Source organism: Phymastichus coffea, unplaced genomic scaffold (assembly GCF_024137745.1).
Source record: "Phymastichus coffea isolate CEN01 unplaced genomic scaffold, Cenicafe_Pcof_1.1 PCOF00018, whole genome shotgun sequence".
NCBI lineage: Eukaryota > Metazoa > Arthropoda > Insecta > Hymenoptera > Eulophidae > Phymastichus > Phymastichus coffea.
Window position 1 is genome coordinate 4200907 of NW_026706829.1, and position 25927 is coordinate 4226833.

General features: G+C 31.8%; 1 protein-coding gene across 2 annotated transcripts in view; it reads right to left on the reverse strand.

The window, feature by feature from the left end:
* Positions 1-15648: 15648 nt before the first annotated feature.
* The window catches only part of LOC131675270 (probable isocitrate dehydrogenase [NAD] subunit alpha, mitochondrial), a 106186-nt gene continuing 95907 nt past the window's right edge, over positions 15649-25927 (reverse strand). For both annotated transcript variants that reach the window (XM_058954197.1, XM_058954198.1), the window contains exons 6-7: positions 16679-16957; positions 15649-16599 (exon numbers count right to left, since the gene is read on the reverse strand). In XM_058954197.1, the coding sequence (XP_058810180.1) occupies positions 16369-16599; positions 16679-16957 (510 nt within the window). In that variant the 3' untranslated portion in view covers positions 15649-16368. The remainder of the gene's footprint in view (positions 16600-16678; positions 16958-25927) is intronic.

A 25927-nucleotide genomic window follows, 5' to 3' on the forward strand; every position in this document is an offset into this window, starting at 1 on the left:
TCATAATTTTATAAGCTGTGAAAATTTCCATTGACCAATTCGGTGGACCGAATATAGCCTTCCTCGAAAATCTGTTTACTTCTGTTTAAGTGTACTTTATCACCAACTTTGAATTTTGTACGTTATAGGTAGAGTTTTTTTCGGAGACAGTCGTTTCAATATTTCTGAAACTTTAGCAGCAGTTACTTCGATAGGTTTTAATTCAATTGTACGGTGTTTGGAATTATTGTATTGTGAAACTAGATCAGGTAGTATATCCAACCAAATGGTTACGATTACCTTTCAGTGAGAACTTTTTCCACATCTTATTTTCCAAAGTTCTATTAAATCATTCAAAAATCGATGCTTTCAATTTACTATATGTAGAATACATATGAATTTTATATTTGGTCATTAAACTTTCAAAATCTTTATTATAAAATTCATGACCACTGTCAAGACATATCTTTTTTGGCACACGTTCTTTCACAAGTATAGTTTCCATAGCCTTTGCAACATCTTCACCAGTTTTTTGTTTGACTGCCTTACACCAAGAGTATTTGGAAAAGCAGTCAATAACGTACAAGGTATATTTGTAATTTTTATTTTCTCGTTGATATGGTATCATTTTTATTGAGTTTTAATAACTAAATGCAATTATTAGAATGAAATAATATTTATTGACACACACAAGAAAGAGGTTACAAAAGTGAAATTATAAGAAAACAAGATGCAAAGTGTCTTGGGAGCAAGGTCGTTACTCCTTCGAGCGTGGGGGCTGAACTAACTAATACAGCAGTTACAGTCTTCTGCAGCTTGTCGCATCTTAACTATAGTTCCGCAGCGAATGCGTAGGAAAATTGTCGTAAATTAGTATATTGCTCAGTGGAGGCCGCGCTTTAGCCCATGCAAACACTCAAAATACAATCTACTCGAAAACCATGCTCGCTCACATTTTTCAACACATTTCAACAAGATCGATTTATCATGTCTCGTCAATATCACTGATGTCAAATGATCTTCGTAAATAATTACGAGGAGCTGGCTTATGAAACTCATCTACAACTGTTTTATACTTGTTCTTCATTTTTTTTTCAATCGCAAAAGTTTTTTTTCCAATAGCATCTAATTTAAAATTCAGTGCTGAAATATTCTTATTGATAGTTAACAATTTTTGTTCGATATCAGTGTATAACAACTGATTATTTGAACTTATTTCATCAACTTCTCGCTTCTAAGCATTAATAGTGATGAAAATATTTTCCAACTCGTCACTGATAACTTTTTGTAAAACTTTAAGATTGACAGCGTTTTGAATATCTGCAGCATCAGCAGAGAGAGAGATAGAGAGATATAGAGATATAGAGAGATATAGATCAGATATAGAGTCTCTTATTTTCTATATCAAACTGACCAGCATTGGTTAATTTGAATCCCAAGCGAGGTGGACCGTGAGTGGTAACCGTAAGTATAAACTGAATTTCATTCACATCATTTTGATTGCCTGCTGATGTCTCTGCAATTAATAATCTAAGACGTTCTACAAGCTCATTGGGATCATCCCAATATACTATACATAATCAGTAAGATTATTAGGACGTGCAATTTTATAAGGTGATTTCAAAGAAAACCCTCTGCCACTTGGTGAATTATAAGGTGTAACTCTGATCATCTGAGATATAATATTTCGATATTTTGATTGATAGCGTGTTTCCTCGTCAGGTTTGTAATGCTTTTTATATGCATTCGTTTTATTTCTAATACGACCGTAGGTATCTAAATCGTCTTGAGTTGCAATGGAGCTATAAGGTCATTTTTAAATAACAATTCAATCAATCCAGGGCTTTTTGTATAAGTATCTTTACCTATAATAATTTTATTATTTTCAAAATTCAATGACCTATCACCAATCTTAAGAGTACCATCTCTAAATTAACGTACTCTATAGATAGTATCTAATGTTATTACTTGATTTTTCCGCAACATTGAAAAATACTTATTAAATGAACCACTTTTAGGAGTATAAAATACATCATCATTATTTTTCAGTTGTTTATTAGCATTCAGTACTTCTTCCAATCCACTATCATTAAATAATTTTTCTAATGGTTTTTCCTCTTTTTTTAGATAATTCTCGTGTGTCATAGCTATCTTTTTCTTCTTTTGTAGATTGTAATAATTTTTTATGTTTGGTTTTTCTCTGCTGAGTAAGTGTTGTTTCATCAACCAACTTTTCAATCACAGGCTTGAATGTCTCTAACAAATTTTTCAGTTGTTAATTTGTTAGACTTTAACAAATTATATTTATGTTTTATTGCTTCACGAGCTTTTTCCACTTAACAAAGAATACTAATCTGTTGACCTAACTCAGTCATGTTGTCAATCTGCAATCTTGTTGTCTACTGTCGGTTTTATGTTGAATGATTCGCATTTATAATGAACTTATTAAAACCTTTTCTGAATCTACCAGCATTTATTTTTCGATCCTTATCATTTACAAGAAAGCAGTAATCTTCTTTTCAGCACGAAGAACAAATTTCTTTAAACATTGGTATAACATATCAGTATTCACATGATCATTATAGATATGTTTTAAATTCATATCATCTTGATGGAAAGTTATTAAAAAATTCACATTATCTCTCACTAAGTGTTTGGGTACTTGAGCATATGATTGACATAAGTAAAAGCAATCAACGTTTCTATGGCTTCCCAAACAATAAAAAATTTTCACATTATCTTGCTTCTCATATGCAATGTCATCAAAAATCATAATAGAGTTTGGACGTACTTCGTCTGGTAATACAACGAGATCGTCCTCGCTAAAAGGTAAGTAGTTAACACCTTTGATGTGTGCAAGAAATTGCTCAAGAAATTTGTATTTTGGTTGATTAAATGACTTAGAATATATGTAAATATTTTCAAACTTCAAACCATTAGGATGGATTAAAAGAGCTAAGAGCGCATTCGTCTTTCCACAATTAGATGCACCACACCATATTGCACCGTGTCTTTTATTTTTTTTTCACTTTTGTCTGTCAGCTCATCAAAACTTATCATAGGAAGCTTTGACAACTGGTCCTCTACATCCATTTCACACTAAACTCCGAATGATAATTAATAAGCGAAGCTAGAAAAGGGTATATTTATAAGTTTTTTACGCATTCACTACTAAACACTCGATAATGTGAGAAAAAAGGAAAGGAAGATTGGTAGAGGTTTAGTGAATAACTTGATAAATAATTTACCTTTTGAGGCTCACATACTAGGTTATCAATATTGCGGACCTGCAACAAAACTATAAGCGATTAGCTCGAGGAGACCCTGGCATTAATCCTCTGGACGTCGAATATAAAGATCACGACATTGCTTACTCTAAAAATAAGGATATTCAAGCAAGAAACATTGCAGACAAAGTATTGGTTGAAAAAGCTTGGCAACGTGTAGCGTTCTGACACTAACTCAAGTGAAAGAGCTGCGGCATATGCCGTTAAAAACATCATGAAAGCGAAATTAATGTTCGTAATGAGACTTGGCAAGAAGCGTTCTAAGAAAAGGAAGACTTCATCAAAAAAAAGTTCTATAAAAAGAAAGACTTTAACAATGAAAAAACTCATCAGCATGCTGCTAAATAACATTTAGAAGAACAGTCGAGGCGCAACAAACGCGTTGAAGCTTTAGCTCTTAGTAAAGTTTATATATGAAACCATATCAAAAAGGTTTTGGTTTAGCCTTCAATACAAATAGTAAAGTCAAGAAGACTAAAAATAAAGTTATTAAGAAAAAAAATTACAAAGAAACTTAAAATACTTTCATTTAAAACTACCACGTCGTTCTTTAACAGATTATGATATAAAAAAGTGTTCTCGTAAATTACGAATTCCAAACTTTCGTGGTGTTTTTATGACAAAATCTATACCCACACGACCACGCATCAAAGAGTGTGCAGTTGTAAACCTTGATGATAGTTCTGGACCAAGAACACATTGGGTGGCATATCGAGAAAATGGTAAAAATGTTTTTAACTTTGATAGTTTTCGTGATTTCAGACCACCTTTAAACCTCGTGAAATATTTCAAAGTTGATCAAATCAAGTACAATTATAAGAAATATCAAAATTATAATACTTACACCTGTGATTAAATATTTTTAATAATATTTTTAATTAATCATTTATTTTTAAAAATTTTATATAATTTGTTAGAACATCATGACAATTATCATTTGTATAAGTAGTAAGAATTGTGAATGAAGAATTCAGTTTGTACAATTACTCAACGTGGTTAAATCATTGACCTTCAGTTTGTCTGGTACATCATTTGTACTAGAAACATACTATTTTCCACCTATAGAACTGGATAAGGATAAATCTTATACTCCTGGTTTGGTAGAATTGCTTACACTTAATTCGATACCAAATATTGATGTTGGATACAATAAGTTCAAAGTTGGTGACATTGAAATTGAACTACCTACAGGTAGTTATGAAATTGCGGACATAAATCGATATTTGAAAGAACATTCAAAGTCAACAGATATACAAATTGAAACAAAGCCTAATAAAAATACTTTATGCAGTGAAATAATTTACAATTGACTTATTATTTTTCTACCAACTAATTCTATAGGTCGTTTGTTAGGTTTCACTAAACGATTGTTGCCAGCCAATATAAATAATGTCTCCGACATGCCTGTAACCATTCTCAAACTAAACACTCTATGCGTTGAAAGTAACATAACATCTGGGGCATATATTAATCAAAATAGAGGTCATATCATTCATGAGTTCTTTCCAGCTGTACCACCAAAAAATAAGATCATTGAAGTTTCTAAATAGATTATATATTTACCTTTAACTGTCAGAGTTATTGATCATTTACAGCTACGATTAATTGATCAAGACCGTAATTTAATAAACTTTCGTGGAGAAGTAATCACAATTCGTTTACAAATAAAGAGAGTATAATGGGAATAGTTTTTAATGCTAAAGTAGGCAGTGGCTATATAACAACACCATCATGCACTCAGAAAATCAGCCATCGAGGGATAGTCATAGGTCAAATAAGTCGAAACATTTAATTCCTCAAATGTCTTGGTCTAAATATTGTCCGAGAAGTCGCAACAAAAAGAAGAAAAAGAAACGTAAAAAGTTTGAAAAATTAACGTGTATACTTGTATCTTGTTGTCATCTTAAAGATTAAAGAAATACTTAGTGTGCAAGCATCTATAGTCTTTAATGAATTCATAGCTCACTATGAAGTTTATGTACATCAACCTTAGAATTCACAAACATTTAATAATAGCGATGAAATTCATATATTAGTACAACATCAAGACTTATGTCTCTTACCATCGAAAAGTTCTCTACAGATTGTTGGGAAAATAAGAACACGAGATGGTAATGCTGTTACTGAGACAAAGTTCGTAAATAATGCTATATGTCACATATTTGAAGATATCCGCTATGAAATTAATGAGATAAACAAATGTAAAAATGTTGAATTGATGAGTATCATGAAAGGTTTGGTTTCATTGAATCAAAATCAAAGTACATTCCTCGAAAATGCTGGATGGCTCGATATTGAAGAAACTAAGACAATAACTGACAACAACGGTTACTTTGATGTGTAAATACCACTTTCCATGATATTAGGATTTGCTTAAGACTATCACAAAATCGTTGTGAATGAAGCATGAACTTATTCTTACCCGATTAAGAGATAATTTAAACGCAGTCATATAAAACTTGATAAAAATTGATATCTTTTTTTTATTTTTTATTTTGTTCAACGATGCTCTATTTATGCTCCATCAGTGCTAATCAGTGACGGAGGCTTGCTATGTGTTTGAGAACAAAGCGCATAAAACTTTTTTCAGTGGTGCTTGTATCAATCAGCAGGGACTGGGAATAGAATCCGGGCCTACCGGGTGCGAGTCCGTCGCCCTAGTGACCGAGCCATTGCAGGCCTTAATTGATAATATTGATCAGTATGAATCTTTTAAAATAGATCTCATACGAATCGAATGGTGGATGCCTTATGTAATCATACCAGATAAGTGTAAAATACAGTTATTCAATTTTATTCAAAAAGATGTACTTACGAGGGAGGTCAATAAGTCTTTACAAAAAGAAGGAAAAAAAAGTTTTGCGTATGTAATTTTTTTTATTTTTCAACATAATCTCCTTGAAGGTCGATACATTTTATTAAACGGCCTTCCAGTTTTTTTAAGCTATCAGAAAAATATGATTTCTGAAAACCCTCAAAATAAGCATTTGTTTCGGCGATGACTTCTTTATTCAACGTGAATCGTTATCCGATAAGCCATTTTTTGAGGTTAGAAAATAAGAAAAAGTCACTGGGAGCCAAATCAGGCGAATATGGTGGATGGTCAATTAATTTGAACTTTAAATCGTTAATTTTTGTCATCGAAACTGCATACGTGTGAACTCGAGCATTGTCTTGAAGAAAGAGGCATATTTTTGTTGTTCAAGTGAAGACGTTTTTCTCAAATTTTTTCTTTCAACTAACCTAATAATGACGCATAATATTGTTCAGTGATCGTTTGGCCCTTTTTCAAGTAGTCGATGTAGACGATTCCATACGCATCCCAGAAAACCGTGGCCATAATCTTGCCAGCTAACTTTACTGTCTTTGCCTTCTCTGGGGCTCGAACTCCTGCGGTAATCCATTGTTTGGTGACAGAGGTGACCACGCGGGTTTGTTTGTTTTCAACAGTGAGTAAACGCGGCACCCATCGTGCTGATATGTTTTCATCCCCAATTTGTCATGCAAAATTGAAATAATTATACCCTTTGATACCCTTGTGGCCTCAATTAATTCTCGCAATTTTATTCTTTTATCACTCAACACCATATCGCGGATTTTCTTGACCATTTCGGGCGTCCTTACTTCTACGGGGCGTCCTGAATAAGGTTCATCTTTTGTTCTTGTACGGTCGCGTTTAAATTCATTTACCCAGTTATAAACAGTCTTAAACACAGAGGCAGACTTGCCATGAACGGCGTTCAACTCATCTGTGATTAATTTTGGTGTAAGGCCTTTCAAATGAAAATGTTTTATCACCGCTCGAAACTCTGTTTTTTTCCATTTTTCAAATAAACCAATAACTTTTTGTTCAACCAACGCACACAAAAATAACGACTTAATGAATCGAGCTGAAACTTTGTACGATGTCTAGTTAGTAGTATTGCTTGTAAAAAACATCATAATTTAAGCGTGACGTGCGCCATGTCTTGGATTTTGTAAAAACTTATTGACCCCCCCTCGTATTTCTATGAGTTTTCGATCATGGGATCTTTATGAGTATCCAGCATTACCACAAATATCAAAACATTTTTAGACAGTACAAACATCCAATCAATGAGAAAAACCAAAATATATTATATTAGCTTTTCAAACAAAACGCAAGCCTGATAAAACTAAATATTCCAGCAGATTTGATCATTGCACTATAACCAATGTTAAACTTTTTCTCAATTCTCAGCAATATCCGTATGGAAATTTAAATCTTGATAAGTAATAATCAATATTCTGTGTTATATGACATGTATACTAATTTTCAACTGAACTATTACAACAGAGACGGTTTTTCAAATCAATCCACTTTTGGATCGAAAACAATTTATTACGTGTGCACCACTAATAGTAATAGAATGTTTTAAGCAAAATGAATCATTGAATTAAGTTGCTGTAGATGTATCGTACATCGAGAGTTTGAAACCAAAAATGATATACACGCAGAAACAGCTACATATTGCTTAATTTTAAACGATATTCATATAGTTAACAATATAGTCAAATATAATCCAATAAGTGGTCACATTATGAAACTTGTATAAATATTATCATATAATAATCATGTATTCTTTTTGTTTCCTTTGATTGTTATTAGTTGGGCAAAATTGGAGACATTGGAGAATTGAGAAATGGCCCGAAAAAAAATAGTAAAAAGTTGGTTTTCTGAATGTTGTTCATGAAAGTCTTGTTGGCAGAAACAACGTATTATTACCACCACTTCATATTAAATTAGTTTTGATGAAGTCGATCATTAGAGCTCTAGATTCCGAAAGTGAATGCTATAAATTCATTAGATCAGCATTCTCAAAACTGAGTAATGCCATAGTAAGAGAAGGTATTTTTGTTGGACCTGATATAAGAAAACGTATGAATGATGTCGAGTTCAATAAAACTATTACTCAAATAGAAAAGGCTGCTTGGATATGCTGCAAAGAAGTGACGGAAATTTTTTTGTTTAATAATCGAGATTCTAAGTTTAAAAGTATAATAACAACTGTATTGAAAAACTTTGTACGACTGAACTATATGTTGAGTATCAAGTTGAATTTCCTCAAATCTCATTTAGATTACTTCCCTGAAAATATTGGATCTTATATCAAAGAGATAAGTGAACGGTTTTATGAGAACTTCCTCATAAAAGAACAACATTATCTAGGTAGATGTGACAAAAAAGGATTGCAGGCTATTATTGGTCGTTGAAGAGAGAAGATAATGACTCAGCGTGTCATCGCCACAAATTTCTACGAAGATCTTTTGAATTAAAACAACGGTTCTATAAAAGGAAAATCTTAATTATGCAGACTATGGATTTATTAAAAGGAATATTTATTGTGAATTTGAGCTACAGTAAGTGTCAGATACCGAGAGGGAAATTTAGATACTTTAATCTTCAGAATTAAAGTAAATCTGTCGTGAGTTTAAAGCGTCGAGGGTTCTTGGGATTTGAGATTAATCTGTTGTTGGTGTAGGCCTCAAAATTCTTAAGCTTCGATGTTAACTTGTAGATTTCAGATCCACAGTACCTAGGATTTTTGGGGTTAACTTATAGTGAGCTAATGGATTCTTTAAAAAATGTAAGTCCTCTTTTTCCAAGTAGAATTGATGTGAGATTAATGTTTTTAGTTATGCATATCATGTTTGTGACTGTCATGTTTTCAAATATTATTTAAGATTATACCCTGAAATCTATTGAATAGAACCATACCACAAGATTTTGAATATTTGAAATATACGTTTCATGCATGGTTTATATCATGTTATTCAATAATTTAGCAATAGTAGCTCGTAATACAACTTAACACTATTCATATCCATCATTTTGAATTTCTGATTGTTTCAAACATTAAGTTTTATCAGTGTAGATCCCCTGTTAAATTAGAATTCGCTTATCGAACATGAAGCAATATAATCCATCATTATATACCTGAAAGCTTTTATTATATGAATTACAGTACCATTGAAAACTCATTTTTTTTCTATTTCAAACTACGATATCTCAGATTGTAAAATTCCGGTTTAAAAATACTGGTATTTCTTTTTAAAGTAGAAGACTTGGTTTTTTCAATGTTTATTCTGGTTTTATAATAAACAAAAAATTTGTGGTGTGAGAAAAGCTTAAAACTAGCAGAAAACAGTATTTGTCGCACTTTCAGGTTAGGATACTTCAAAAACTTAGGGTGATAGAGTAATTTTGAGTCAAGATTTAGATTCAATGGTACACTAGGTCTGGTCTTTCGGTCTGAAATTTTTATTTTCATTTACATTTTAACGTGTCACGAGAAATTACAAACCAAAAGGAGATCGAATACGTCCGGTAATCGAACTTCCCGTACTTTGTGTGAAAAATAATGAACGTAGTGTACATTTTGTATTTACGTATTCGTTGAGAAGTTTATTTTTGGAAAAATTTAAATTATGTTGTAGCGGTCCAGTCTGATTTGCCTTTTCTCCCACTGCAAAATAACAACCCGTCGTACGCAAGAAAACTGAAGAAAAGTGGTACTTGAGCGAAGGCGCTCCTCTCATATACGCATAAATGTGTTAGAGCAATTCGTCGAAAACAAGACCATAAAAGGAGTGTGACGTCACGAGCGTGGGAAAATTATTGTTTACAATGCAAAATCGACAATTGCAAAGTCTTTTCTAATGAACAAAAGCATTTTTCAGTCAATTTTCATGCGCTGATCTCGAATCTCAAGTTATTATAGTTATTAAATATGTATTTGTTAGTTTAATTTAATTTACAAGTAAATATCGCTAGTAATTTTGCAACAAATAAATATGATGCGAATTCGAATATACAATAGCGATATTAGCATATTAAGAGAGAGAAGGAAGAGTTTGACACTTTGATAACTGATTTTTGACTGAGTTATCAATAAATAAAAAATTTATAATTTATTTAAACAATTAAAATTGCAATGCGAGATAGCGATTCGACTGTATATATCTATAAAATTAATGATAACAATTGTTACCCGTTTGTTGATTTTATAATGGCTAAAAGAGGAATTTACGAATTCGTTATTTAATTATTATTTAAAAATGGATTGTTAAGTTAGTGGTTTTTATTTTGAATAATGTTCCACTTATCACAAGTGATTTTTTTATGTGAAAATTTTACCTAAATTTATTGTAAATTCCGTGTAATTTAAATATCTAACTTATATCACTTAAAATTTTAAAAGGCGATTTTTCTTTGAAAAACGATTTATATAAAAAAATTCGTTATCTTCTACTTAATTTTTTAAGTCACTAATTTTCAATTTCGATCGAACCATTTTACGACAAAACCTGTACAAATTTATGCTAATATAAAAAATAGCATTGTAGGGGCTACCAAGCGTAGAAAGGAGCCGTTTTCGCAAGTAAATTCGTTTGTCGCTGCGGCAAGAGGATCCATAATCCTACCTTGTTTAGCAGCGCGAGCATTGAACGAAATAAAGACTCAACTATTTCCTGAGACTGATTTCATTATTCAGTTGTTAGCCTGCTATTCATTTTCTTCGCGATAATCTAATTGTAAGTGCTCAACTCATAAAACTCTCTCTCTCTCTCTCTCTCTCTCTCTCTTATGAGAAAAAAGTAGCCTTAGATTATCTCCTCTCTAAAATCAATATTACCTATAAATTAGATTGAGTATTCGTTGCGGCGCTGTGGGGCCTCCGCTAGATAGATGCAGCAATACTCAATTGTATTTAAAACGGCTCATCGAAGCGGCGAACACTGTGTTCCCTATTCGTTGATTGTAGAAATATCAAAACTTATAGAGCTTTCACGTGTCAACTTCTTACTTATTCTCGGAAACGCGATTATGAATATATCATACAGTACGAACTATTTATTTTAATAACCTAAGATGGAATGAAACGTTTCAATGTAATCATTTTCACTCCAAAATTTATTTTAGTATTTATGATTTTTTTACTCTACACATTCTTAAAGAGTTTATATTTTCGTATAACTGTGAATTATACGACCATTTTGACCGTTATATTTATTATTTATATAATCATTTCTTACTTTACATTTACTGTGCCTAAGAGACTATTATTATAGTTTCTATTCGAATCATTTACTTTGTTATCGTTTGTACTATTTTGACAAGAAATATGCAAAACTTTTCTTGTTGGGCCATCGTTAACATCGTGTCGTATGTTACAAAACGGTAAAAAAGTATACTTAAAAATGCTAAGATACAAATGGGTAATAGTTAATAAAATGAACTAAATGATTACATCTTCTGATTACAGAAGATGTACAAGGGGAGGGGGGTCAATAAGTCTCTACAAAATCCAAGAGATGGCGCGCGTCACGCTTAAGTTATGATGTTTTTGGCAAGTAATACTACTAACTACATATCGTACAAAGTTTCAGCTTGATTCATTAAGTCGTTTTTTTGTGAGCGTTGGTTGAACAAAAAGTTATTGGTTTATTTGAAAAATGGAAAAAACAGAGTTTCGGAGATAAAACATTTTCATTTGAAAGGCCTTACACCAAAAAAAATCCCAGTTGAGTTGAACGCCGTTCATGGCAAGTCTGCCCCTGTGTTTAAGACTGCTTATAACTGGGTAAATGAATTTAAACGCGGCCGTACAACACCAAAAGATGAACCTCGTTCAGGACGCCCTGTAGAAGTGAGTACGCCCGAAATGGTCAACAAAATCCACGATATGGTGTTGAGTGATAGAAGATTAAAATTGCGAGAATTAGTTGAGGCCACAGGGATATCAAAGGGTACAATTATTTCAATTTTGCATGACAAATTGGGGATGAAAACATATCAGCAAGATAGGTGCCGCGTTTACTCACTGTTGAAAACAAACAAACCCGCGTGGTCATCTCTGAGGCTCTTTTGGCACACATACGTCGTAATCCGGAAGACTTTTTGCGTCGACTCGTAATTGTAGATAAAACATGGGTACACCACTACACTCCTGAAACCAAAGAACAGTCTAACAATGGATTACCGCAGGAGAACCAGCCCCAAAGAAGACAAAGACAATAAAGTCAGCTGGCAAGATTATGGCCACGGTTTTCTGGGATGCGTATGGAATCATCTACATCGACTACTTGGAAAAGGGCCAAACGGTCACTGAACAATATTATGCGCCATTATTACGTTAGTTGAAAGAAAAAATTTGAGAAAAACGTCTTCACTTGAACAACAAAAATATGCCTCTTTCTTCAAGACAATGCTCGAGTTCACACGTATGCAGTTTCGATGACAAAAATTAACGATTTAAAGTTCAAATTAATTGACCATCCACCATATTCGCCTGATTTGGCTCCCAGTGACTTTTTCTTATTTTCTAACCTCAAAAAATGGCTTATCGGATAACGATTCACGTTGAATAAAGAAGTCATTGCCGAAACAAATGCTTATTTTGAGGGTTTTCAGAAATCATATTTTTCTGATGGCTTAAAAGAACTGGAAGGCCGTTTAATAAAATGTATCGACCTTCAAGGAGATTATGTTGAAAAATAAAAAAAATTACATACGCAAAACTTTTTTTCCCTTCTTTTTGTAAAGACTTATTGACCCCCCCCCTCCCCCCTCGTAATCATATACACGCTTGAGCAATTTAATATTGTGTCCGACATTGTTACAAAATGCACTAGAATCTGCTTACTCTGTTTACTGTGAGCAAGAATGCAAAATATATCTGAACTCCTATTCGGACGTTTGTCATACATTTTTGTCGCCATTTTGTCCAATTAATAATGATTGCTATATAAATAAAATTAATTTATCGTCTATTTTTTAATTTATTTATTTATTATGAATCTCTTTTATATTGATATTTCTTTATTCAAAGAAATCATATATTTATTTTGATTTATAAACTCTTCTGAATTTATAATTTTTTTATAATAGTAGTTCACGATTTTCAATATTGTATTACTTTATATACCATATTTTTAGCCGAATTACTGTTAATGTTTCACTTATTTCATAAGCTTTTTTTTTTATACTTATTTTTTACTTGTTACTTGATATGGTATAGCAATAGAATTGACCTGATTTATGTATTTTAGGTAATTCGTTATTTGTCGAGTCAGCTCTAATCGGTTCTGCAGTTTTTTTGCGAAATTGACGAGGTTAATAATAATCGTATAAGTACACTCGATTTTGGATAATTAACCCAGTAAGTCCCAAATGGATGATGTTTTTCTACTGTTTTCAATTAATTTTCTAAATGTGAAATCGATGTTAAAAAAAATCGGAAAAGGACATTTCCGACGTAAAATTGTCTGTACTTTCGATATACGTTGTCAGAATTTTGAAATAATGTATATTAACAAATTGATAATTGTTTATTTAATAAAAAATGCGAAATTTTGAGTGGTAAAAATTTTTAAATCCTTGTTTTCGAGTTGAATCTAAATGTAGATCTTTATGAATAGCACATAAAAGGCGTCCTCGCATCCTGGACTTTAAGTTATAGCGGTAGGTTTTTCGAAATTCAACATGGCGGCATCCAATACGGCGGTTCAAAGAAGGACATTTTTTGCTACTTTGCGTAATTTTTTGAAAAATAATATTTTTTTACCAATATTTATGAAACTTCGTGTACAGGGTTTTTTTGGGTCGCTGATTACGAATTTAGAATCAGATTTTCAAAATTCAAGATGGCGGATCCAACATGGCGGCATAAAATTTCGAAAAAAGTCAGATTTTTATGAAAATTGGTGTACAGAGGTTTTTTGGGTCGCTGATTACGAATTAATTATCGGATTTTTAATATTCAAGATGGCGGCTAAAAATTTAAAAATTGTCTCATTTTTTATAAAAATTGGTACCTGTAGGTCTTTTAAATCACTGATTAACAATTTATAGGCAAATTTTTAAAACTTTACATAGCTAATTCAAAGTTTTCTATCCTGTAACAATATTCTAACCTAAGAAAATGCATGTATAAGGGTGTCTTGAGCTCATGTCATGTATATACTAACAGTTTTCAAAGTTTTGAATTGTCGGTTAAAAATATGGTCAAAAGCTAGATTGATCAATATTTTCAAGCTTTTGACTACTAGAATTATTATATTCCATATTTTATAAAACTTCTGCTCGCAATAAAAAATTACAAAATATTTAAAAATAAAAATAAAAAAAAAGAAATAAAAAAAAATAAATAAATAAAAAAATAAAAAAAAATAAAAAAAAAAATAAATTAAAAAAAGGCTCCCTGTGTTGCGTTCACATCCTCGTGGTGAGAGCTGGGCAACGGCATATTTTTTGATGGCTAAGTAACGTACTTTATTTCGATAAAACATTTAAAACCCGGAAAATTCTTAAAAACTGAGAAAATTTTTGAATTTTTCGACGCCATATTGAATCTGCCATCTTGCCATCATTTTTCGTTTTTCAACTGCCATATTGGATCCGCCAACTTAAATTTTAAAAATCTGATAATTAATTCGTAATCAACGGCCCAAAAAATCCCTATATACGAAGTTTCATAAATATTGGTAAAAAAATATTATTTTTCAAAAAATTACGCAAAGTAGCAAAAAATGTCCTTCTTTGAACCGCCATATTGGATGCCGCCATGTTGAATTTCGAAAAACCTACCACTATAACTTAAAGTCCAGGATGCGAGGACGCCTTTTATGTGCTATTCATAAAGATCTACATTTAGATTCAACTCGAAAACAAGGATTTAAAAATTTTTACCACTCAAAATTTCGCATTTTTTGTTAAATAAACAATTATAAATTTGTTAATATGCATTTTTTCAAAATTCTGACAACGTAGATCGAAAGTTCAGACAATTTTACGTCGGAAATGTCCTTTCCCTATTTTTTTTAACACCGACTTCACATTTAGAAAATCAATTAAAAACAGTAGAAAAAAATCGTCCATTTGGGACTTAATGGGTTAATGAGATATTTATTTGATTTGGAAACAACACTTTGCAATCAATCAATAATAATAATTATATGAAACGTAACTTAAACGTAGTATCAATTCAGTGTAATATACATTTAAGGTAACATAAATTCAATGTAAAATGTAAAATATTAAGACCGTACAAGGATTCAAGAGAGTTAGTTCTGCTAAAAATCGAGGTGTCGTCTAATGCCTTGATATTTCGGCCTAATAAATTTACGCCAAGTTCGATTGATTGCAAAATTCCAAACTCATCAAAGGAAAAAAGTGATTAAATTTCAGAATGTAATAGTTGCTTCAATCATTATAGCATTTAAAATCAATTTCAATTAAGTCTTCAAGCACCAACAAACTATTTCTCTCGATTATTGACTATATTTTTCATTTAAAATACATTAGAAACGGTGGCGTCCATCCATAATAATTAAAAAAGGTTGTTTTTTAAAATGAAAGTAATTTTATCATGTAATGAAATATATTAAGAGTGGAACATTCCATTGATAACATATTATTAAATCTTACAGAAATGTTTTTCACAAGGTTTACTAAAATAATTTGCTACCAACCTTTTAAATTTTAAATAGAATTTGTATATATACAGATTAAATAGACTGAAAATTGTCCAAAGAATGACTTATTCTTTTTTATTACCTAGTTAGTAAAGAATATTGGCTTTCAATACATTATTCCATGGAATCAAATAGTGAGAATATATTATTATTCAATATTCAAATATCGGAGCATGCTTTCCTTCAAAGATGCGATTTTGAGCAATTCAAACGTATTTGACTGAAATTATCTGAAATAATACTATTGATAATTTTTTATGTAATATTATAACATTTATTCCAGCAATCTGAATAAATGTTAAATAAATGTTAATAAACGGTAACTAAATATCTTTCACTAAATTTAATATTAGGAAATTTTTTAGCTGTTTCTCGGCAGCATCTTAATGTTATTTGCATATTAATTTTTCAAAGCGATGAGGTGATTTCATTATTCAAATAGATATCTTTTACATTCATCAGATCATTAGCCTAATCTCCGAAACATAATTTTTTCAATGTCGACGAAAAATAATATAACGAAATTTGCAATCCAGTCTCAATCATCGTTGTCTTTGGTAGTTTTATTAATCTAGAGGAATTATCATGTTTCATAGAATTCATTTACTTAAACAGTTACTTTTTTGCAAATCTCATTAGTATATTCACTACACTTAGCAGTGCCACCTAAATCTCCAGTCAAGAATTTAGCTTCTTTAATCGTATCATAAGCAGCATGTTCAATAATTCGTGCGTGGTCATTTAGGCCCATATATTTCAACATCATAACTGCAGATAATAATAAAGCAGTTGGATTGGCTTTATCTTGTCCGGCAATATCTGGTGCAGTTCCGTGTACCTATTAAGAAAATATAATAAATTTTTTAAGAAATTCTGCTTCTTTATGTTATAATTTCTTAGAAGTATTAGAAACCTACAGATTCAAAAAGAGCTCCATTTAAACCTATGTTACCGCTTGGGGTGAGACCTAAACCTCCAACAAGACCGGCACACATGTCAGAAAGAATATCACCATACAGGTTAGGCATTACGAGAACATCATATTGACTAGGATCTTGCACCATATTTAAACATACTGTATCTAAATATCTTTCTTCAAATTTAATATTAGGAAATTTTTGAGCTGCTTCTCGACAACATCTTAAAAATAAACCATCGGACATCCTCATAATATTAGCTTTATGTACAGCTGTAACCTAAAATTAATAAGAAATTTTAATATTATTCAAAATACTGTGATTTTCCTTTTATAAAATAGATAATATCTTCAAGTAAATTTTCAATTAAATGATTCGAAGGAAGGATGAATAAATTAAAATTAATATAGGTACATAAATTAACTATATTTAAATTAAGATTTACATAAATCTTGAAATGGATACTTCTTAAGTAGTCTCATTTTAAAAACAATCTTAAAATTTTATACGTGAATTTGTTGCAAAGATGGAAATTTCATATTGTTTTCACCAAGAAACAATCAAGCCATGGTGAACTAACTTTCGATAACTGATGAGATGAACTGATGAATCGGAGATATGACAGGTGAGCAAATATAACATTACTTCACTGGCGAATTAGATTTATTCCGTAACGATAACAAGCGATGATCAACATCAACTGTATACAATTACTTTTTTCGCTAAATTCTGTTCAGCAGTTTATAGGCGTGGATTAATATTTTTGTTCTCCTATATCCCGGAAAAAACAGCGTCAAAGCTTTACGTTTTCCACGTCAATTAGTTTGTCAACGCTCGGTTTAGTTTAATTAGCAAAATTGTAAGAACCTTCAGAAATAAAAAAAAAAAAACACGAAATTTTGAGTAACTTTTTACGACGGCAACTTCAGAGATCTGCATGTACGAGGGTTGCTACTTATATTTTGAGCCTTGGCAATACTAAGTGTTTAGAGGCACCATCTGACGTTTTCAGTGGAAAGTTTGACATTTTTAACCATAACCTTCTTCAGAACATTTTTTCATTTAAGTGCAATTTGTGTTGTTCACAGTAACTTGAAAAATTCATCTCGGGCAAAAAATGGAATTAACTCGTGAGCATTTTCGTGCGATGATTTTCTACGACTTTCGACGTGGGCTATCAAGACAGGAGTGCATCGATCAACTTACTTCGACTTTTGGCGATGAAGCCCCATCCCTTGCCACTGTGAAACGCTGGTATAACGAATTTAATCGTGGCCGCAGTTCGCTCGGGGATGAAAGTCGTGAAGGTCGTCCAAAATCAGTTGTTGTGCCAGAAAACATTGATTCTGTGCACGAACTAATAAAGCAAGATCGGCATGTACCATATCGTGAGATTGAGGCATCCTTGGGCATTAGTATGACGAGCATCAATAAGATATTGCATGAACATTTAGCTGTAAAAAAGATTTGTTCGCGTTGGATCCCCCATAATTTAACAAAAGCTCAAAAAGATGCTCGCATCAATTGGTGCAAAAAAATGCTCAAAAAATACAATCGCGGTGCATCAAACGCTGTGTATAACATCTACACAGGTGACGAATATTGGATCTATGCATATGAGCCTGAAACAAAACAGCAATCCATTGTATGGGTCTTCCAAGACGAGCCGAATCCAACAAAAGTGATTCGTGCGCGAAGCACTTCGAAGCACATGATCGCCTGTTTCTTTGGAATAACTGGACATGTGGCAACTGTACCGCTAGAGCATCGTAGAACAGTAAATTCTGAATGGTATACAACCATTTGTTTGCCAGAAGTGCTTGGTGAAATACGAAAAAAGAAGAGACAACGAAGGATCATTCTTCATCATGACAATGCAAGCTCTCACACATCAGCTAAAACAACCTCCTATTTGACTGGCCAAAACGTTGAATTGATGGATCATCCTCCATACAGCCCTGATTTAGCACCAAATGATTTCTTTTTATTCCCACATATCAAGAATAAATTACGTGGACAACGTTTTTCGGCGCCTGAAGAAGCCGTTGATGCATTTAAAAACCATGTTTTGGAGGTACCTCAATCAGAGTGGAAAAAGTGTTACGAAAATTGGTCCGAGCGCATGCAAAAGTGCATTTATTATCATGGAGAATACTTCGAAAAACAATAAAGCCATTTTAGATAATAAATTACTGTCTTTTCATTCTTAGGCTCAAAATATAAGTAGCAACCCTCGTATTATCCTTGCATGCAACCTTCTCCAATGCAATTGCAGTAAAAGTTTGAAAAAAAATTATATAAAGTACGACTTCAATGGCTAATGGCTCATTCGCTTGACGTCGAACTTGGTACAAATTATTAAGCAACGATTAAAAATTATAATTTTCAATAATTTTATGAATACATTTTTTAAACATTTAAATGCCAATCTGCTAAAATATCCGACTCAATTCAATAAAATCCGCGCTTTCTATGTTTCAATTGTTATAAATGACAATTGTTATAAGTGTTCAATTGTTATAAGTGACAATAGTCACAAAACAAGTTCGAGTGGAATGTAATACCAACCGTACCTTATCTCTTTCGGTAGCAATCATTCGCAATACTTTTTTTGAAGAAATAGTGTGATGCAAATTCAATTACGTGTACGACGTTAAAAATGTTGTAATTTTTCTTAAAGCACGTATTATAGTGTAAATTTTATTAAATCATTGACACTGCAAATACAGGTTCTTTCTTTTTAACTAGATTGTCAAATACGTTACTAATATTTTTATCGCGCGTTTCTGAATCGAAAGACCGTTAGTCTATACATCACATTTATTATCAAATGTAAGAGTAAATAATTAACGGCTTTGTGCTATACCACGCTGTCTGTTGGCGGGGAGGGAGAGATGTACTGAATTTCGAGAAAAGTTGCCGTGAGCCTTCAAATTGAAACCAAGCAAAATTTTTTTATTTTCTCCGTAACTATTGCATATAAATTCATCATTTTTTAACAAATTTGGTGTAACTCGACGTAATATTAACTTTTACATAATTGATTATCATGTAAAGCTATTATCAACTATCGTAATTGTAAAGTTTTTAATATCGGTTAGTATCTGTTCAATATTTTGGAATATTTCCCGCAAAATTTATTAATAGCTATTTTCATTTCAGAATAGTCTATTATTTAACGTCATATATCGTTTTATGAGAATATAATTATAATAAAAATTAATAATTTTATACTTCTAATTAGAGAAAAAATTAGTAGTTGTATGAGATGAAGATTATTTTTTGTATATTTTTATTATTTTTAATAGATAAATAATATATTATTATTTATGCAATAATTCATTTACAATATGTAACAAATGCCCAATGTCGTCACCAATTATTTAAGGGGGGATAAGAGAGGCGCTTTTAATCTCAGCAATCGAAGAAGAGAAAAAGAGGATAGATCAATAAACTATTCAGATACAATCATCTTATCAAAATGCAAAATCTTAATACTAACTAATAAACTCAATAAGGAACATATACCCATCTTAGACTCATTATAGAAAAAACAGAAACGAACGCATAATGACTGACAATTTACAGTACCATCGACCGGAATAAACTAGGTGTGAACTGCCCTACGGGTGAACGCCTTGGCAGCCCACTACCTGTCACCCGCACGAACGGTCACATAACGGCAGATTTTTGTTGGTTGCTTAAAAAGGTAAAACGAGGAAAATGCAAAAAAGGAAGAGATCCGCTGTAGAAATCTTTTGAAAATAGAAGAGTCCGTTATAAAAGAAAAAAAGTGTAAATTTAGATACATCTATAATCTAGACTCAATGGGATCAAGCGAACCTCGAATTTAGATTCAGCGGCCCTGAAAACTATAGAAATACTAGTTATTCCTTCCTAAACGACGTTTTTCTACTTGACCTTTAAATGCCCTTGAACCTGAAGTGTTGTCAGCCTGACCTGTTGCTAAGGTCAAACGGATTGCAAATTCGGATTCATCGACCCTCAAACTTATAAAAATACTAGTTATTCCTCCTTAAATGGTTTTTTCCTCAATGTAATCTTCGAATGCCCTTGATCCTGACGTGCTACGATCAAAGAGATCACGGATTCGGGTTTAGCGACCCTCAAACCGTATGAAAATAGTTGCCTGATTTCACGAAGGCATACTTTTGTATTGTTGAAATCATCATACTGATTCTCAAGATATTAACGTTCAATTACCTTGAAATGATATACAGTCACGATAAAAAAAATGAAAAATATTATACCTGAACGTAAAATTTTCCGTACTTACAGAATCTGCAATCAAAATTTAACTTTTTGCACAATATGCACATTTGACCTTAGAAATGACTTTGATTCAGATATCTTGAGAACAAACAGACTCTACATACAGCAGTCCTCTAAACCATAGATACACTAGTTAAATTTTTTAAAACTACTTTTTCCTCACTTTGACCTTCAAATGCCTTTGATCTTGACGTGGTGGGGCAAAACTGACTGCGGATTTTGATTCAGCGTGACAAAATATATGGGAATATATGTATGTTGTTTTTGATACAGACGACCTTTTTTTTGTGTGCCTGTCCAGTTACTGCGCACTTTGAAAAAGTGAATTAATTAAATTAAAGAAATGAAAATAATTTTCGAGACTTGCAATTTATATCCATGTTATACAACTAGAAAAAAGAAATATTTTACTATTAATTAAACTAAAGCATTAAACTAAAATCAATTAGAAAAATTAAAAATGATATATTAATAATTAACTGTATTAATTAAGAGTGTGGGCAAAACTGTCCATGATGTAAGTAAATATCTAAGTGATTCATATACTATAGAAAAAGAGAAGATTAACTTATTTGTGAACTTAATTGTGAAAATAGTGGATATAGATAGTTATAAGAAAATAAGTGATAAAGCAATTGCAAATGATACAAAGATTAGGAATCTTGAATATCTAAAAAATAAATGTAAATTATTACATACATATGACCATCAAAAATAAAAGCAAATTACAAAAAATAATATTAGAGGTAACAAGCAAAATATATAAGTTAATAAAGAATAATTATTCAAGAGTTTACGTTAGATATCAATTTTGTAAAGCATATGATGTACTTAACCCATTATTACTGAAGCAAAATCCAGGCCAAATAACATCAAACTAACCATTGGATAACTGTCAAAACGAAAAAAAAATTAATACGTATTATTTCATTTACGATTGCAATTGCTTATGCGAAAGTATTTAAACAAATTAAAAAAAATTTTGTTCATAAAACTATTCATGTCAATTAAGAAAGAACACATTGAAACCTCTACACCATTTTTCTGTTATATTCTAACTTGTTAGTGTATTAAAAAATGTGTTAAAAAATAAAATATTAATCTTTATTCAGAAATCAACATTTTATTAGAACCTTCGGTTCTAATAAAATTTATGAATTCAAATAAAATTAGCACGAGACATTTAGGTATGATTTTTTTAACTGATCATTCAGGGTTGGGTTTGGGTAATAGATTACATGTGTACAAGAAAGTTCTAAATAGTTTTTTCGCGTAGGATCGATTGGTAAAATTAGTTTTTTGATTGCAACGTTTGTTTAGAATTTATTTAAATAATTTCGCATTAATAACTGGAATCACAAAAAGAAAAATACGGGTCTTTTTTTCGTGTGAAAAATGGCAGAAAAATACTGTAGAGGTTTTTATGTGGTTTATTTGGTAGAATTGATTGGCATAATTAGTTTTTTTAAATCGCAAAAACTTTTTAATTTGTTTAAATAATTTTGCATAAATTATTGGAGTCATAAAAAGAAAAAACCCAGGAAATTTTTTTTCCGTTTTGACGGTGGTCTTATGGTTAGCTTGATGCCATTTAGTTTGAATTTTTCTTGGGTAATAATTAATTAATATCAAGCCCTGTTTTGAATCTGGTAGATATAACCACAAAAATACTAAATGTACTAATGAAATTTATTGTCTAACAAGAAAGGTACCCCAACCGAACTCACCGATTTTGATAATTCGTATACGTATTGTAGTACATAAAAAAAAGATTCTTATTTTTTTTATCGACAAAAAAACAATTAAGGGGTGAAACCCACCTTCAAAGTTTACCCCCAAAATAGTTTTTTTTTTAATATCTTTTCTTCTAATCAATATTTTTTAGTAAAACTAAGTGGATAATAATCCTTATGAAAAGTAAAACAAATTTAGATGTGTTTGGATTTTGAATATTACAACCCCTATTTTTAATACGCGAAAAATTGACACGAATTTTCAGAGTGAAAATAGTTTAGTTTTGAACAGATATCTGTATTTAGAAAGAAAATAGAAAAATAGAATCCTCCAATTTCTGAATTATCAATAAAAAATAATTTAAGAGTGTAAAACTACTCTTATTAATAAAAATTAGTATCTAATGAGTAAAAATGCGATGGTTTTAAATAAATTTTCTAATTTTCAGTACTTGGTAGCCGTCGCCATACTAAAAAAGTTAGAAAGAAGTGGATAATTTAATTATTATAATATTATTTAAACTTTTTCATACACGAGTAGTCAAATATTAAATTTTCAATCATTATAATATTAACGTATGTACTGTAATAATCTACTTGTAGTTATTAAATAAAATAATGTTATTTTTGTTGTGTTATGTGACAGAAATTGAGCAGTTATTAAAACAAAGTCTCGACACACAGTAAAAGCGTCAAGGCCAAGACTTCAGCGATAAGCTGCTGAAGTCAGCAGCGCACGTGTGCGCGCTTGTTGAGTCTTTGCAGCAGAGACAAAGCAATGAGAAGAAGACGAAAAATAGGAAGGAGAGAGGGAGAGTAGGCTGCGGTAACGAGGCGATTAGCCGGTTCTAGAGTACGGACGCTACTTTCGCCAGAGTATTAATTAAATCTAACCCATTACTTATATTCGACTTGAGTTAAGTCTCCGAGCACAAGAGAGAAAAGAGTTTGCCATTAATTATCATGTTTCGAATTCAAATAATAAAGCTAACACCACAAATCAAACTTATATAAACCAAAAAAAAGGACCAAAACAACAGAGTGAGTACTTCGACGCTCTATTCTTGATAAAGTGAAATCTCTTCCTTGTTTTCTCTCTCTCTTTATTTCGATAATTACTTACTATATTCAGTGTTCCCCTTTCGGTGAATCCATCTGTTTGCGTACCGGGACCGGGTGCGTAACGACGACCGACCGCGTATTTTAAAATAGTTATTTAATAAATCGTAAATTAGATAGTAACGCGATAGAGGTATCAATACTAGACATGTTATCTTATGTATCTATATATATATAAATCTATCTTATGTTATCCGTGTATTTTCATTTTAATAATCCAGCGAGCCGCACCCCCCCCCCCCCCATTACACTTACTTGTTCCTCGCATGGACGAATTTCGGACATTGTCGGCAAAAACGCGATTCATCCGCTGAGACGGTCGTACCGAAGGTTCAATTCGCCCGAGTCAGGACCACTCGGAGCTAAAACAGTCTAACACGTGGTCGTTTTGAAAAAACATCAAAACTGCCACGTAACAAATGGTAGCAGAGCGTGGTTGTCTGCCTTCGATTAGTTGCCGATAAATCATTGTGTCCTTTTCTTAATTTTATTGATACGTATTTTTTTATATATATAAATGTGTTGGCTCTGGAATTTTTTTGGGAACGGCACGTGGAGCTGAAACCCGAAGCGTTTCCCCGCCGTATAACTTGAGCTTTGACGAGGAAGAAATTTTCGCTCTTTCTCACGCGTTTGATTTCGCTGAAGTCAGCGGGAAATTTGAACACCCTCGAATTTTTTTTGCTGACTGAGTTTTTTTTTCTTTTCTTTTATCCTCTTCGAGTGTATTCCTCGTGCTTCTTAATTATCTTGCAAATATTAACAAAATTAACTTAGAGGTTTTGTGGTCACCTATCTATTATTTAGTTTTAATTGAATTAATTACTTTCGCTAAGTACTTTTGCCTCAATCCTTTTATGAAGGTGAAGTTTTTTTTCTATTTTTCTCTTTTTATTGATAAGTGGTTTGGACTGACTAATTTCACTCTTTTCTTATTTCTTTTAAATGATAAGGATTAGTGAAACGTTTAGATGGGATTAGTAAGAATCCGACACTTTTATCTAATGGGGAGCGACCGATAGAATTTTTATTTGCAACTTTAGTCAGTTTTATTGTTTTATACTTCGCTAGAAATTTACATTATTCACTCCTGTTAGGGAGGTCAGATTAAAATAACGATTCAAATTACGGTAATTTTGGACTTGTGGATTTGAGTTTACTACTTTTTTTTTTACTTTGTGTAAATTTTATTGAAGTATTATTATCATTCTTAATCAAATTTTGTTTTTCTCCCTTAGCAATAATAATTATTATCTACTTTTATATTATATAATCATTTTGCTTGTGATTTAGTAATCGCGTCTTATTTTTTTTTTTTTCGTGTATTTTTGTCTCTTACCACCTGACTCCAAGAACAATAAAGTCTTTCTACCATGGCGACTTTAAATCTTCTATCTAGTATGTCAGCAAGTTTTACTTTGCAAAATATTGTGCAAGGAATCACGGAATTTGATGGGAAAAATGTTCCCGTAAAAGACTTTATTCAGGACATCCGTAATGGAAAGGCACTTATAGCTGATACACAAGAAGCGAATTTTATTCACTTAATCATAGCGAAATTAAGGGGACCAGCGAGAGATTGCATTTACGGTAAAACCATAAATACTGCTGAGGGAATAATTAAAATACTCAAGAAGCGTTTTACCCCGTGCAAGAACTTCTCTTATGATTCGAAGATTCATAGTTTGCGAATGAAAAATGGGGACACGGTCGGAGATTTTCACGACCGTATCAATATCTTACTAAACTGCGCACAGAATGCGCTGAAAGAAGAACTTGGAGTTGAATATAGCGATGTTATGATGACCCTGATAAAGAATTCCAAAATTAAAACCTTTATTGATAGGCTCCCAGAAGAAATCGGGGACTTAGTCGATATTAAGCAGCCCAAGTCTCTTGAGGAGGCTTACAAGGAAGCCCTTCGCATAGAAACTAGGAATAAGAATAAGCCGAAAAATGCGGACCTTAATATGAGTAGGTGGCTGTCGATTAACCGTGGATTTAACGTTGGCTATATTCAGGATCAGCAAGTTGAAGCTGAGGAACCATATTACGAAGAATAGGAAGAGTTACATGCGGAAATCTAACAATTTTTTATCCAACG